The 17,391-nt window shown below is 45.2% G+C and overlaps 1 protein-coding gene across 3 annotated transcripts in view; it reads right to left on the reverse strand.

Annotated features, from left to right (window-relative positions):
- Window positions 1–17,391, reverse strand: part of LOC116828710 (complement receptor type 1-like) — a 306,270-nt gene that overhangs the window by 13,001 nt on the left and 275,878 nt on the right. The window contains exons 12-16 of one of the 3 annotated variants that reach the window (XM_075064831.1): window positions 7,455–7,537; window positions 6,273–6,467; window positions 2,655–2,840; window positions 1,673–1,759; window positions 194–241 (exon numbers count right to left, since the gene is read on the reverse strand). In XM_075064831.1, coding sequence (XP_074920932.1) covers window positions 194–241; window positions 1,673–1,759; window positions 2,655–2,840; window positions 6,273–6,467; window positions 7,455–7,537 — 599 coding nt within the window. The remainder of the gene's footprint in view (window positions 1–193; window positions 242–1,672; window positions 1,760–2,654; window positions 2,841–6,272; window positions 6,468–7,454; window positions 7,538–17,391) is intronic. The other 2 variants (XR_012655701.1, XR_012655702.1) reach the window with 2 other exon arrangements.

A 17,391-nucleotide genomic window follows, 5' to 3' on the forward strand; every position in this document is an offset into this window, starting at 1 on the left:
ATAATTCCAATCTCATGCATATGATCAGCAACATTCAGGGGTTCCTTAGTGTACTAGACTTGAAAAACATTTGAAAGTATGTGGCCAGCTCCAGTTCTGAAGTTCCCTACAGCCAGGCATCCCTGCTCACCACACACATTGCGCTACCCAGTCTAAGAGCTCAAGTGTTTTCTCTCTCCTCTCGGTACATCACCTCCACCTTCAGGCTCAGCAGAGTTGCCAGCAGTGTTCAGCACAGAACCTGTACAGAAAATAAAGTTTTATAAAATACCTGAGGTGCTCTCTACACAACTGACTATTTTAAATACCAAAAAGCCGGCAGAGATTCCTGGCATGTAAAGACATCAACATGCACAAACAGACTGGAGTGAAATTTATCTTGCCAGGCACAGGACAAAACATTGAATTTGAAAGAAGCAAATCCACAACTGCTCATATTCTCTCCCCAAGACATTTGAAGAAAAGCCCCCAAGCATGCCAGTGAAAGCAGTCAAACTGCTAGAGTCAACTCCCTCCCAGGGTTTTACCCACTTTATTTGCTCTAATATTTCTTTCTGTTGGGTATACCGTCAAAACTGTAGAAAGCAGAAGATCCACATGCATTAGGTGCATTACTCCTATCGTCATTCCAAGAGCTAATTCTCTCGGCTGTAAATTATCTACTCCTGAATTCCCATCCTTGGGATAACCATATGGATTTGGAGACTAACTGTCTTTGCTACAGGAAAATCTACACCTAAGAAAGATAGTTTGCGCCACTGAAGTGATCAGTGCTTGGATGCCATAGAGCGATAGAAGATTTTCACACACTACCCCCTAGTGCAGCCAACAGTGTTATTAGTTGTGTTGCAATAGTGCGTGAAGGCTCAAGTCATGACTCAGAGCCCCACTGTGCTAAGTGCTGTAGAACTACACAACAAAAAGGAGGTCCCTGCCCCCATCCCTCTCGTTAGAGATGCCATCAGTCAGCCCACACAATAATATTCCTTACCCACGGTATTGGCCACTTCACTCTCCTTTTGAGAGGAATCAAAGAAATGGTCCATGGTCAGAGCGCTGTGGGAATTCTTTGGAAAGTGGAAGGTGGATAAGGACCCACCAAACAGCCTAACCCACTTAGCCTAACTGAAAGAATTTGCCAAATCTAAACGTTTGGCTACACACTGCGTACAATGAGGCTATTTGTGCATATATAATCATTCCATGACCTAGTAGTGGTCGCAACCCGCAGTTTGAAAACCGCTGCTTTGGGGGACAAACTGTCTCTTCATTACGTTTGTACAGAGCCTAGCACAAGAGGCCCATGATACCCAACTGGGACCTTTATGCAATATTGGAATATAAGTGGTACTATGCTGGTAAATCATTTCTGAAACAACTATTTCATATTTTCCAGGTGATGCAGCAAAATTGTAAGAGCATCCCGAGAATGGAGGCACCCCATCTATTTCTGTGCAGTCAAAACTCAAATATAAAATTATTTCCCATTCCTGTCGATTTAAACTACACATTCCTGAATCAAGCACAAGTCATGGCCCGAGCAAATTTATTCCAGAGAAAATAAATTACTTACGACTACAAAACTCTGCATTGGTTGACTACTCTAAGTTTGAAAGGCAAACAGCAGTGTCTGACTTTACAGGGATTTTAACAAAGCCATCACGGCACTTACATATCACTTCTCTGTTGGTAGTGAAGCGCTCTATGAGATTAGTATCATGGACAACACAATGGAGCCTTTGGTTGGGCCCACGCTGACCTATCAGAAAAACATAAGAACATACTCTCACTTAATAGGAGAAAGATTTATTTTAACTAATTTCACACAGCCGCCCTCGTTGAAAAGGATCCTGAGATGCCTTAGATGCTACAGGGACCTGCCACAGACCAGGGGAGCCCCGTTGTAGGGGGTTGCTCAGGTTTTCCAGTAGCCTATAAGAACAAACAAGCTTCCCACAGCCAGGGGTTTAAACTAAAGGCGTCTTCACTGTTGTGCTAGGTCAAGTTATCTAAACAAGAATTAGCCGAACAAGAGCAACCACAGTGCAAAAATATGGTGAAGGTGCAGATAGGGATTGGATCAGCAGCACAAAGTAGCTGAGTCCCCACTGCATGACTAGTTCCAGCCTAAGCAACTCTCTAGCTCCCACCCACACTCCTAGTAGGCCAGCTAGGGGGCCAACTCGAGCTGGAGAGATCAGGCCCGCTCTAACTTTTTTGCCGGCCCAACCAACCCCCCCCCCAAAAAGCACCGCCCCACTGAAACAAAAACAACCCCCACCAAGCGCCACTCTGCCAAAACAAAAAAAAAACCCGGGCACCGTATCATCATTTTTGCCTCTCTGAATAGCAGAATTATAGAAATTAAAATGATTTTTACACTGTACATTTCATTTTTATTCAAGTGGCAATTTGAACCCAAAATTCTAGACCCGGGGTCAGCAACCTTTCAGAAGTGGTGTATCGAGTCTTCATTTATTCACTCTAACTTAAGGTTTCGTGTGCCAGTAATACATTTTAACGTTTTTAGAAGGTCTCTTTCTATAAGTCTGTAATATATAACTAAACTATTGTATGTAAAGTAAATAAGGTTCCTAACTGTGTCAAGATGGCTTGCACATCAATTGAAATGGAAAAGCAACAAAGACACTCACCAACACAAAATTCAGGGTCTACTGACCATGTTGAATTTGCAAGACATGTAACTACAGGAGACCTTCCAGGGACCAATATATATCCTGGGCGACAGGAGTATTTCAGTTCGGTCCCAACAGGATAGGAATTGTTCACTACCCCAGGCAGCTCAGCAAAACTCAATCTTGGAAGAGAATCACAAATGCCTAGCAAGAGAGACAGAGAAGGAAGGGAAAAAAGTTAACTACAGCATGAAAGATATTCAGTAGTTTTTTGTAACAGAATACTCATTTTTGAGAAGCCGCAAATGGTTTTATTGGGGATAATTTGGATGTACTTGTTTTCATTAGAGCCTTGAAGCTAGTTCACTCATGCAATGCACGGAAACTGTACGAGAGGAATGAGGACAAGTGCCAATGAGAAGCAAAGTCGGGAAAGTAACTGAAATACTTCCCAGTGTTCTGTACTGTATTTTCTAAGGGGCAACCAATCCTAAATTCTCAATTACTGACGGACAATCTTCACTCTTTGCTGTATTTGCTTTCCACAAGCTACTCTTAGTATAAGCTTTTATGAGCTATGTACCCAAAGAATTGGATACTAATACCTTAACCGTATCACTGAATTTATTAATCTTAATTTGGGATACTGCAGATTATGTACTATATGTACCTTATGACTTCCAAACCAAATTTCGTACTTTGGGATAATTTAAGCATTATACCCAGATGTACAGATGCTCTTTTCTTACCCTGTGTACTGGATCATTTTAACATTAGTTTTAATGAAGTTTTAAATCCATTTCTGTACAGTCACAAACCAAAGGCTTTAATGGGGGAACTTGCTCATTTTATAATCTTAGGAGTCATATACACCAAACTTCGTGTACTGAAATTGGTCAGCTACAGCAGCTGCACCTTTACCTGCTGTTCAAAGTGGCTTTTTCTTTCCCCTGGCCTGCCTCCAACCATGGACAGGAGATACCCCCAACACCAGGCCCTAACCATTAACACTCCCACCAATGGGACAGAGTTTAAATTAAATTGTTTTAAATTAATGGAGATATCCTATTTCCCAGAACTGGAAGGGACTTTGGAAGGTCACTGAGTCTAGCCCCCTGCCTTCACTAGCAGGACCAAGTACTGATTTTGCCCCAGATCCCTAAGTCGCTCCCTCAAGGATTGAACTCACAACCCTGGGTTTAGCAGGCCAATGTGTAAACCACTGAACTATCCCTCCCCCAAGGCAGAAGTGCTCCCAGGGGCCCAAGGCTCGCAGAGGTGCGGTGCCAGGGTGGGGAAGCAGGTATCTGTCACTGCCATGGGGCTCAGACCCCCTCAAACCCTCCTGCCCCCCACTGGCCAAGCTGGATGCAGCCCAGGCTGAGGCACTGCATGGGGGCAGGAGCCAGGGCCCTGTGTGATGGGGAGGGCCCAGGGGAGCCACTGCAGCACCAGTCCCCATCCAACCTGGCACTGATGCAGGGGAGGGCGGGGACCGAGGGGATTCTGTTCCCAGGTCGGGGCCACTCTCCTCTCCAACCCACTTACCCAGAGCAGAGGCAGCATCAGGAGCCCTCAAGTGCCGGGCTGGCAGCATGGAGCCAAGACCACGGCGTGGCTGACAGCAGAGTCTCAGGGGCGCAACCGCTCACTCCAGCTCTGCCAGTGCTGTCAGGGCTACAGCTCGGGTGACAGCAAGGAAAGGGGGCAGGAAGCAGGGGCGTGGCCAGGAGAGTTTGGGTGGGGCATGAGAAGTGGGGGTGGGGTGTGTTCAAAAGGGGCAGGGGTTGTGTCACTGCTTTGCACCCAGGCACTGTCCGGGAAGGAAGTGGTGGGGTCAGGGGTAGAAGAGAAGAGGCTGCACCGGGCCCTGGTTATTAGTTCGCTCCAGGGATCAGCATCAAGCCTATGTCCCAGGAGGCGGGGGGGACCTGCCCAGGCGCACACACAGAGGGGGCCAGATCGCCCCACTGCACGCATATCTTTGTGGGTGCAGTCGTGAGCACATTACATGGAACCTCTCACCAGAACTACCCCTCATCTGCTTTTGTTCATTAGGGTGTAAAATGGAAACATTTAAAGCCCTCTATCGGTTTCCCTTCCAGTCTGTATCCCTAACTGCAACAGCATTCCACGGCCCTGCTGCCGGGAGCGGGCTTCCTATAGTGACCGGAGCTGTTTCTTTCAGAAGATATAAAACCCATTGTTTGTACTAACCTAACTCTGTTCATTTTTTTCCCCTTTGGTGAACAAGCTGTATGTTGATGTTATTACATTAGGCCAAAAGAGTCTCCGACGGGGGCTTAGACAGGGGCTGTATTATTTAGAAATTTTTATTTTAAAACGACTTCCTCTTTCTTTGACGGAAATTCAACCATCAGATATAGCTGGTATTTAATCTGAATATTGATGCATTTCCTGCACCGTCTCAGTGTTGAGAGGGGTAGGGGGAAGGAAAAGGAAAAACACCCCCATAATGCAGAGACCTGGTCCATTCCACACTGCTGTATTCAGTTTCTGGTCCAACATAGGAGGATACATGTTCTGACATTCTGGCAAAAGTCACTGAGAGCCACTCAGAGCCAGGAGGTTGCCAAACTAATGTTTAGGAATTGGCATCTTTAGAGACAGGACATACTTAACCCACTTACACTTTGGAGAGTCCATGTACTATCAGTTAGGCTACCTTGCAGATTGCTGCTGGGATCCCATTCCTATATCCCATAGCAACCCCTACACTGAGCTGCCTACCACTTCCCTTTACAAAAGTTTTTTTTTTCTTTAAAAGGAAAGAGCTCTAACAGTTCCGTGGTTTGCAGCAGGGATGTGAAAGGCTCAACGTGGTGCCTCTTCCTGCCACCATGAGTTACAAACTGCCAAAATCTGTCATTTCCCTTCAGTTTTACTCATCAAAACTTCCTAGAGGGACTTCTAAAACCCCTGAACATGCTGTTTTCACTGAATATTCTCTGCAAGGTGTTGTCATGCGCAACTCAGAACTATGCATCTCTATCCCTCACATCCAAATATCCTTTGGCCTAGGAGAAGGTGCACCATGTTGGGAACCAGGAGATGATGAGTTCAACTCTCATTATTTCTACTGACTGGTGTTAACAACCCTGTGCCCTTCAAAACCCAAGTTATCACTGAGCAACCCATCCTCCCTGAATGAAAGCTACACAAGCTAGGAGGAGAACCCAGATCTCTAATATGGCAGACCCAAGTCTCATCCACTTAGCTTAACTGAAAGAATTTGCTGAATCTAAACACTTGGCTACGGAGTGTGTACAATGAGGCTATTTGTGCCTATATAATCCATTTTAAAAAAGCCCAGAAGTTACATAAAACCCACAGCAGAAATAAGTTATTAAAACTGTAAACCATTCAGAAGTTAGGAAATCACAGAATTAAGGTTACCCATGAGACCTAAATTTTTCCTCGTGTGTACATGAAGCAACAACCACTTTTTAAGGATTACATTTCCAATAGCAACCAGGTTCCCATAAGTAGTACCTTTAGATGATTAATGCCTAACTCATTTTCCTCATGTTTATGGGTTTGCCTAGCAATCAAAATGTGTTTTTTCTGGTGGAAGAAAGTAGAACAAGATGAAGATAAAAACAGTCAGTCAGTCACCTTTGCATTCAGGGGCAGACCCATTCCAGACTCCACTGATGTTATCTTTAGCTGTACAGTGAATGGAGGCCTCTCCAGTGAGTGAGTAATTATGGTCACATTTGTAAGTTACTGATGAGTTATAGACAAAGATTTCCACGTTGCTGCCATTATGCATCCCATTGGCAATATTAGGAGGAGGAGAACAAGTAATTGCTGAAGGAAAAGAGAATGGCATCATGAATATTAATGCACATTTCAGTTAGAGGTGAACTGTAAAGATTAAGTATACCTTTACAATTCCTCCTAAAAAGGGGGAAAATATTCAACTATTTGAGAGTGTAATTAGTACTGTCCTTTAACAAAATGTGAGGCATTACCTTCCTTAGATTTACAAACTTTTCTCCATTTCCAACATCCGTTCATCTGGAAGATTTTGGCTCCATGAAACAAATCCCAGATAACAGCCTTATCAGTCCACATCCCTCCCCCACATTATATATAAGGAGCTAGGACTCTTTGATTGACATCCTTGAAAGACAATAGTTGTGCTTCTACAACTTTCCAGCAACTGAAAGCTTCAATTAGAACTTTCCTTCTACATGCAGCTGGTTCTAGACCAGATTGACAGATCTGGTTGACAGATCCACCCCAGGCAGTGTCCACAAGGACAAAAATGTAAAAGCAAATCAACTGGAAAGAAGTTTTAATACTGAGTTTCACTCTGAAATAGCCTCAGATTTTGAGTATGGAGTCCAGGGTTGGTTGGTTGGTTTTGAGTGGAACGGAGGAGAATAGTTAACAGGGAGGAATTACACAAAATAAAAAAAAAGTTGGATGAAAAGGTTCAAAAGCAGCAGAGATTATTTGGTGAGGAATGAGAAACTAATCGAACCCCACCATCCCCGTGTTCAGGGTTCAATTGTGTCTATACACCAGACAGCAAGCCCAAGGGGAGTGCTCTGTAGGGATAGAGAAGGCTGTGGGTTTCTTTTGTTTGTTTAAACTGTGGCTTCTACAGAAGGCACCAGCAACACAACAGATCCTCCTATACTTTCATCATGTCTTCCTGCTCTCAAAAATATCCATATTATCAATGTAATCTAAATTAAGTGAATATAAAACACACATGAAAGCTCTGTAACAGTTACTCTGCAACAGCTCCAATCATAAATTCTTCTTAAAATCGTAAAAATAGCCGACCTTCACAAGTTGGAAGTTGATGCCATTCAACTTGATCTCCCTTCAACAGACATTGGATGAAAGTCCGCCCATGTAATCTGAACCTAAAGAAAACAGAAAAAGTTTCTTACCTAACTCTCTAATTACTACTGTAATATTCTAGAATTTTGGAATAGGGGTTCTTTCTGCCAGTAAGTGACCCTGTAGGGTCATTCCTAATCTAAGTACCAACATGACCCCTAGGACCGAAGAATGCTGAGTAGTTAAAATCAATGTAGAACAAGCAAATGGGTGGGTATAAGATTGCAGAGACCATGTTAGCAGGTGAATCCTTCCCCTTAAAGTCTATACTAGCTAGATGTTTGGGAATTTCTGGGCAATATCTTTGTTAAACCTTAGCAGAGGGAAACAAGTAAGTCCCTCATTTCTACATTTTTTAATGCTTCTTATTTCTTACATCTCCAGAAGGTAGAAGAAGTCCCTAAATAAGATCCAGAATTTGAAAAATACTAAGGAAATTGGTAATTTTCCAGACTTTTAATCTTCTCAAAGTGTTCGCATGTCAAAGACGTTTGGATTTTCAGAGTAGGAGGTTGTGTCACACCTCCCTTGTGGGGAGCAAAGGACTAAAAGGGGTATCTCTGTCACTCTGGAAGTCAGTAGCTCAGCCTGCTGAGTTCCATCATTCCTCTTCCTATTTTAACTCTGCTCTTCTACCAAAGAGTTGGCAACAGTCCACATTCAAGACATACTTAGCTAGACCGCTAGCTAATTCTTACAGAGGAAGTACTGCATACTGTCAGTGCAGTCACTTAGCCTTCACTACTTCCTTTAACATCACAGGCTAAAGGTTGTGGCCTTATTTAGAGAAAGAGATGAGAGGTGCACCTAGTAAGGCTGGTTTCTTCAGGTTCTTTCACCAGTCTGCTGAAACGGCAGGGACCAAAAGGATAGACATGAACATCATTTGTGACCAGGTGGCTACTACTTTTCTTCCAACTTAAAACATTACACCCAAAGGCCATTTGTGCTGACAGCAACAACAGGGAGAGAAGGGAGCTGCCCCAGGTCTGTCTCGCTGCTGCCACTCTTTCAAAACCCGAACATCTCAATGTCCAAACATCATCAGCCCATTTAAACCCAAAACTTTCGTTGGCGGACACAATTCCAAGGTGGGCATCTCGTGTACACTTCTGCATAAGAAAATGTGAAGAATCACAACAATAGCTTGGATGTTCTTGTGGGTGCAACTCAGATGCAGTATTGGCTAGAGGAAAAACCACTGGACTGGGACTCAGGAAACTTGGATTTCATTCTCATTTCTGCCTCTGGGTGACCGTAGGAAATCACTTCCCCTGTGCGCTTCAGATTCCCTACCTGTAAAATGGGGTAAACAATACTGCTGCCCTTTGTAAAGTGATTTGATATCTGATAACAGCTCTTAAAAATCTCTGATGACAGAGATTTCACAACTTCCCTAGGCAATTTATTCCATAACCAGCCCCTCCCAATCATTATGATCCTAGCACAGGGAATCTAACCCTGCACATACCACTGAAATGGGTGATGCAGTGAAAAACAAAATGATACATGAATTAAAATGAAGACATCTATGCTCATGCCATGTGCTTCCCTGTTCAATTACTCTGATGTCCAGAAAGTACCTGCATAATCCAACGAAACTAGAACCCAATACATATTATGGTAGTTTTTTCCAAGAGCCACTTGAGCAAACTGAATCATACCCCATGATACCGTAGCTGCACCTGCTTCTTCCCAACTTAATCTTTCAGCTGGAGGACTGAGGGATCATGATCGACACCTGGCCAAATTCAGCTTGAAGGTTATACTTTTTCAATAGGGCCCTGAAGCCAGAACAGCAGATCTGTAGCACCTGCTCAGATTAGGTTTTTAAATTAGATTGGAATTTCTATTATTAATTTTCCACTGTTCACCACTAGTTTTACACCAAACTAAGCTCTGTGAATGAATCAGCACCAATTGCCCAACACTCACCCTTCATCACAAATGATCTCTGCTCTTGCACCATACTGGTCATTTGTTATAACAGCTCTGCCGTGCTCTGGTCCTTTTGGAACACCACAAGATTTCCCTAGCACAGAACAAGATCAGTGTTAGCGTGTTATGCAACAAACTTTAACAGACTTACAAGAGACTATGGCCGGGGTGGCAAAACTGTGGCTTGCGAGCTGCAAGTGTCTCTTTTACAGTTGAAGTGCAGCTCATGGAGCCCTCCTACCAGACTCTTGGGACCCATACCTTGGAGCAGGGTGGTGGACTGGGGGCTTATGCCCAGCATGGAGGCGGGTCTCAGGGCTTCAGCAGGAGTAGGGCTGAAGCCCCGAGCCCCAGCAGGTACCTCCTGCTCCAACTCTTGAAATTCTGAACATTGTTGTATGTGGCTCAAAGTGTCAGTAAGTTTGGCCACCCTAGACTCTGGCAGTGGCAGACCAGCAGCCCAGTTAGTTCACTCTCTCCTTAACTGTGGATATTCTTATTGTCCATATTAAGTGTTTAATTCTATCACTTTGTCAACTTCAATGGCAGAGACTCCTCCTACCTGGTACAGGGAGTTACTTGTGATGCTTTCTCTGATGCCAGACACTTATTACCATAAGGAACACACTATCAGAAACTCACCATGTTCACATGCCAAACAGAAGAGACATGCTGCATTCAGGGCGCCCCAGCAAATACCACTAATAAGTATATTGGGAAAAGAGCTCCGTCCTTGATGTGGACAAAGATTTTTTTCACATAAAAATATAGGGCCTATTATATACATCAAGTATTTTCCTAGGTAGGCATATCAGACTACTTAAGTCTAAGATTGCACAAGAAATTCACATCAGTTTTAAGATCTAGTCTGCGTTTGTCAAACAGAATATAACACATACATGAAAAGAACTGCTGTTAAGGGTGACCACTCACTTGGCTCCTTTCTCTCACCTTGTATTAATGTAGGTTTTTGCATGTAATACAACAGATATAGACTCAATATAAGTAGCTTTGCCAAGGCTTATAGTATTCTTCACAATGCAGGCCATTCGTCAATTAAGTTTTGTTATGTATTTTGGTATCTGAACAACTTTGCCATAATATAGTTATTAAATATTTCATTAATTTTTTTAATACAGTGATTCAGTTTGGTTGAACTGTATGCTGAATGAGTGGTCTCTGAGGCTAGAATTTTTAAATGTGTGAATTTTAACAACAAAAATATTATTATTATTCTCCTTCACATATAGCTTCCAGGGATACTGTGCTCACCATTTTTAAATGGGTATTTACCACAGTACAATATTAACTGTACCCCATTATTTGTGATTTCCTATTGCTGCTGGAAAGAACAACCAACACAACGAAAAGCTTAACTACTGCAAGTGCTGTGTAACGTTCAATAGTACTCACTTTGCTTTCTCTCCCCATTTAAAGCGTAATTGAAAATTTACGTCAAAACCTGACAAAAAGGTTTTTCAAACTAACATTGACAAGCTGGTGCTGAAATGAGAACCAGCTGCTTAACAGAAAACACTCATCTGTTCACAGAGGGCCACTTGCTCAATGGAGAGAGAAAAGTGACAAAAAAAAGACACCCACCTCTACAGAACTCAGGGGCTTCTGACCATGTTAAATTCTCAAGACAAGTAATGACAGGTCTCAGTTCGGTGCTCTCATACCCTGGACGACAGACATAATTCATAGTGCTCCCAGGAGGACAGTAATTCTTCACCTCATCTTCCTTCCTTAAGGCAGCAGATTTTAACCTTGGTGCGGCACCACAGCTAGCTAGCAAGAAAAGAGAAAGACACAGGGTCTGAAAGATTTAGCTATAAAGAAAGTTAAAAAGTACAGTTTTATGCCTTTCTATTTATATATTCACATGCACACACACTTACACACACACACTTTTAAAAAACAAAGAAACACTAAGTGCGCACAGCTCTGTAACATAAGTGAAGGGTACCTAACATGTACCCTTCCCCAAAAGTTTATGATTTAGAGGCAGCAGCAGCTATTACAGTACAGGCACAAAACAGCATATGAGCATTAGAGCAGGACACTTTGCAAAATATGTAAGGGAAGGGAGATTTTTTTCAAATTATTTTTAAGGAAAGGCAAAGAGCTTGGACAAAGCTCACTGGGTGCTGCTCCAAGCAGCAGGTGATATGAACTGAGTAAAAAAAAAGGAAAAGGAAGGAGCTAAGAGAGAGAAAGGCATTAGTAGATTGAGGCTTGTAGAAAGAGAAAGACAGATTTCCCCCCTGCTCCTCATCTCCAATTCTAACTGAACATTCTGTTAATACCACTGCACTGTTGTCTTCTTCAACCTTAACCCTTGTGACCCTCTCCAGTCTGTGTCCATCCTCTCCACTTTACTGAAGTCTCACACAATTCCCAGGGCCTCTACCCCACCCCATTCTCCTTGACCTCTTAGTGCCTTGGACACGATCAAGTATTTCTACTTCTTTTAATCCCATCATCTACTGGCTTTTGTCACTCCAGCCTCTCACAGTTTTTCTCCTGACTCTTCCATCTCATACTTTCAGGTCTAGTTTGATGGATCCTCCAACTCCCTCACACTCTGGCCCCAGCAGTGAGAATCTCCCAGGATTCTCTCCTTGGCCCACCCTCTTTTCCTTGTGCGCCCATTTTTGGGATCCTATCTGCTCTCACAGCTCTGGACGCAATCGTTATATTGACAACTCACAAAACTCCTGTTTGGATTCCCTGCCAGTAGCTTAAACTGCGCATGGCAAACACAGAGCTTGTGGTTCCCTCGCAAATCTTTCCTTCTCCACATCCTCAGTCGCCACTAATTGAACAAAATCCTCCTCCTTTCAGCTGCTCATGCCTGGCAGGGGATTGGGGCGTGGGCTTACCTGAGGTGGCTCCCTGTCAGCGGTGCAGCAGGGGTGCTAAGGCAGGCTTCCTGCCTATCCTGGCACCGTGGATCATGCTGCGCCACGGAAGCAGCCAGCAGCAGGTCCAGCTCCTAGGCAGAGGCGCGCAATTGGCTCCATGCGACTCTCTCTCACAGGCACTGCGCCCCCAGCTCCCATTGGCCAGGACATTTATACAATTTTGTAATATAAGTGGTACTATACAGGTAAATCATTTTAAAAACAGCCTTATTTCACATTTGCCTGGTGATGTAGCAAAATTGTATGAGCATCCCGAGGATGAAAGCATCCCCACCTATTTCTGGGCAGTCAAAACTCAAACAGAAAATTACTTCCCATTCCTGTCCATGTAAACTGCACATTCCTGAATCAAGCACAAGTGGTCTCACTGATGGATGTTCACAGATTGCTTTGCAACAAGATTCTTGAATAAGCAGGTTAATTGTATATTGTCACTGATCCAGCAAGGAAATTGAAACTAGTTATTAAAGCTAATTTTGAGTAGACCTGTTCAGTGGGGGAAAGTCTGACATTTTCATCAGCGAAGGGTGGCCCCAGCAAATTTGACCAGAGAAAATAAAATACTTACCATTACAAAACTCTCCAATGGTTGACCACTCTGAGGTTGAAAGGCAAACGACAGTGTCTGACTTTCCAGGGATTTTAACAAAGCCATCATGGCATTTGTATGTCACTTCCGTTCTAACAGGGAAGCTCTCTCTGCCATTAGTATCACGGGGGACAGCACGACTGAGTGTTGGTGGGGCCCCACACTGACCTATCAGAAAACCATAAGAACACACTCATTTAACAGGAGAGAGATTTATTTTAAATAATTTCACACAGCCACCTTCGTTGAAAAGGATCCTGGTACCCCTTAGATGCTACAGGGACCTGCCACAGGCAGGTGAGCCCCATTGTGGGGGGTTTCTCGGGTTTTCCAGTAGCCTATGAGAACAGACAACCTCCCACAGCCAGGGGTTGAAACTAAAGGCGTCTTCACTGCTGTGCTAGGTCAAGTTATCTAAACAGGAATTAGCCTAGCGAGAGCAACCACTACTGCAAAAGAATGCGGAGGTGCAGAGAGCGACTGGGTTGGCAGCACAGAGCAGCTGAGTCCCCGCTGCATGACAAGTTCCAGCCTAAGCAACCCTCCAGCTCCCACCCACACTCCAAGTGAGCCAGGCAGTGGCCAACTCGAGCCTGAGAGATTCATCCCTTAACACCCCCCCGACAGGCCGTGGGGCCGAGCCCGCTGCCCGCCCGCTCACACCTGTCACCGGACCCGGGCTGCCCCGCGGCCGCTCGCTCCCCAGGGCCCGACTGGCGGGCGCAAGCCCTGCGCCCGCATCCCAGTGGGCGGTGTGCCCTCGGCGCCTCGCTGCCCCCGCTCGTCCGCGCTCGCAGGATCGGCCGCGCAGCCCGTTCCCGGCGGCAAGCGCCTTGCTGGGCCGCGCGACTCCTCGCGGCCCCGGCAGGCGGCCGCAGCGCAAGCGCCGTTAGCCCCCCCATAGGCCCGGGCGCACGGGACCGCCAGGCGGCAGGCGAAGCACCATGGCGCACCGGTAGCTCGGCGACTCGCTATGACGGGGAAAGGCGGACGGCAGGGTGCTTACCAATGAGAGGATTGGCCGAGGCCTAGAAGGGCGCGGCAGTTCAAAAGGCGGGCGCTTCTCTGCTCGGCACCCCGGCGCGTAAGAGCAGCCGAGTGGGTGGGGGGTGGAAGAGTATGCGCTGGGCCTGATATGGTTCCCCATGATCAGCGTCAGTCGTGTCCTCAGAGGCTGGGGAAGCCAGGCAAGACACTATGGGGGCTGGCCTACCCCCGTGAGTTGTCTTCTGGTGGTGCAAGCCTGTGGCACGTTACAGGGAGGCAGCTGATGACGCCCACTAGATCATCCTCGATTTGCTTTTTCATTAGCGTGTTAAAATGAGAGCTTTAAAAGTCCTCCAGGCTTCCTTTCAGCTCTGTTCCTGAGATCATCACCTCCGGGGGCTGCTGCAGGAGTGCTCCTGCACTGGCCGAGGTTTCTGTCTAAAGTTATAAACCTCACTTTTGTACTTATTCGAACCTGTTACTTCACCTCCTTTGTTACTCACAAGGAGTCTCCTCATACTTCTACCTATAACACACTGCTCGTAGATATAAACGACATATTTATTAACTATAAATGATGATTTTAATTATATGTCAAGATAAAAGTCAGATTTGTCAATAAAATAAGCAGGAACGCATCTACAGCTGATCTTTCAATACCATACAGGAGATTACATATACGGGAATTAATGTCCTTGATTCACAAACTGTTTTGTAAAACATTGTATAAGTGCGAGTGAGCGCCACTAAGCAATAATCGAGTGCGTCCATGCAGTCTAGAGGCGGAGCTCGTTTCGAGCATTGCACTGTGGTAGCTATTCCGTATATCCCATAGTTCGCAGCGGTCTCCCCGCCCCTGGAATCTGGTTGAGAGGATCGTAGAGTCTGATGGGGCAAAAATCATTGATGCGGGGTGTGTATTGTCATCATGTCTTCCTCCGGAAACAACAGGCAGACATATTTGCGCCTTTTCCCTGGATTGCCCTGCGCAAGCACTAGCAACCATGAGATCTGTTCAGCTTTTTTTTCTTCACTGTTCACTTGCACGTGATGCGATAACTGCAGCGCTACACAGCAGCATTCACTTGCTTGCATGATAGCAGCGATGGCTATCAGTTCTGTACCGCCTGCTGCTGTGTAATTAGCATAAGATGATGGATCATTCTGTAGGTCTGTGCTATCATGGGGCCTGGCTAGGGTCGGCTGGGAGCAATGCAAAAGGGTAATGACTCCCTAGTCAATCCCCTTTAGTTTCTAAAAATAGAGTCAGTTGCTAGATATGGCAGTGTACGGAAGACATGGTCTCGAGGATCATCACAGCTACGGAGATCTTGCAGAAATGATGAGCTGCAAGTCATCACGGGGGTGCCCTGCAAACACTTGCCTCCTGCCCCATACCTTCTGCATCCCGTGGCATGTGTCCCATGTGTTTGAAGTTATAAAGAATGCAGGAATAAGAAACAGAGATGTTAGTGAGATAAGGAGGGGAGGCAGCCTCCAGTGCTATCAGTCCCGCAGGAATTAAGTGTTCGGGAAGACCAGCATCCCGCGTGATATGAGTCCAGGCAGTATACGAATCTTTCTTACACACGAAGGGAGGGGGCTGATGGAGCTCAGCCCAGTTGCTATGATGAGGAGGTTACAGCCGTTCGTACCATCTATGAGAAGACCAGAATCATTCCTATTTTACCAGGCGCCCCCGCAGCCTCACGGAGCCAGCGAGGAGCACTCGGGCTGAGGACGATGGAAGCAGTCATATGTACCATCGCCACCGGGAGAGAAGAAGAGCAGTACTGCTCTTCATGCTGCAGCATACGTATACTACAGCAATCAGTAGACATCGGGTGACACTGAAAAGAAGTCAAAAACGTATTCTCTTCCCTTTTATCACATGGTAGGGGAGGGATGTAAATTGTAGAGCTATAACTCTGAACCAGCAGCAACTGTGTTTTGAACTACAGCATGGGAGTCAGCAAGAATGCAAATATTTTTGGAGATGCTGTGGACTGTGGATAGCTGAGTGCATATGACCTCCTCCCTCCTCCATAGCGCCCATTTGATTCTTGGCTTTCCGTTCGCTTGTCAAGCGCACTGTGTAGCCTGGAGAATTTTGTTTCAACGCATTTGGCATTTCGTGTCTGTAACGGAGCTCTGATAAGAACAGATTTGTCTCCCCATACAGCGATCAGATCAGTACTCCCGAGGTCCATGATGGAGCTCTTTTTGAGATGGTGACGCATCGCCACTGTGTGATCAGAGCTCCACGCTGGCAAACAGGATATGTAATCAAAAGTTCGCGGGCTTTTCGCTGTTACCTGACCATCTGCATTGAGTTCAGATGTGCTGTCCAGAGCGGTCACAGTGTGCACTGTGGGAACCACCAGAGCCAATACGTCGATTGCGGCCAACCTAACCTAACTCATATGGGTAAGACCAAATTTAGCGCTACTCCTCTTGTTGGGGAGGAGTACAGAAACTGATTTAAAGAGCCCTTTATATCGATATAAAGGTTTAAATCAGTTTAACGCTGCTAAAATCGGTTTAAACGTGGAGTGTAGACCAGGCCACAAACTCAGATGCTTCTCACAACAGGCTGTCTGGCTGCTCTTCAGCCAAGCTCTCCCCTTTGATCTACGCTTCCATCATTTTGTGTGGTGTCTGCAGGTGTAGGTGGAAGAGAGAAAGAGAGCATGGCAAATGTCTCCCCTTTTATCATGTTCTTTCTTCCCTCTTGACTTCCCGCCACCCCTTCCGAGTCAGGTGAGCATTCCTCATCACTTCCAAACTGACCAAAGTAAGGGGACGGGGCAGGGGTGTGTGTGACTCCCTTGAGAATCTAATTCTTTTGTTTCTGCCTATGCCAGCGTGTTTTGTTCCTGTGAGGCTGGGCTGGGTTTATCCCATACCTGCCCTGATGAGGTGTGAACTCCCTCTCTGCTCTTGAGAGTCTTTGTCTGGGCTTGCTTTAAGCCATCAGGATACATTTTCAGCCTCATAACTATATAGATAAAATTATAACCCATAACATAACTATTACAGCACTATAACAACAATGTTCGGTACATCCTGAGCCTTCCGAAGACATCCAACATGACAAACTTCGCATTGGATACCACACAATAATTTAACAGGGGGGTGCTGGGTGTTCTCCCAAGGTACAGAACATCCCCCCACCCCCACCCACCCCCCAAAAAAAAGATCTGGACAGTCCAGAGATAGTTTTGTTGTCCCTTTAAGGAAACAATACACAACAACTTGCTATCTCAAATTGAGGTACCCAGACAATGTAACTTAATTAGACTGGATTAGTTTCAATTAAGTAATAAAAACAGGTTTATTTAAACTTCAAGGAGATAGATTTTAAGGAAGTACAAGTAAAGATACATGAAAGTTAGAAATGGTTACATGAAAAATAAAGATTAAAAAGCTTTCTGGT

The sequence above is a fragment of the Chelonoidis abingdonii genome, chromosome 4 (genome assembly GCF_003597395.2).
Source record: "Chelonoidis abingdonii isolate Lonesome George chromosome 4, CheloAbing_2.0, whole genome shotgun sequence".
In the NCBI taxonomy this organism is placed as follows: Eukaryota; Metazoa; Chordata; order Testudines; family Testudinidae; genus Chelonoidis; species Chelonoidis abingdonii.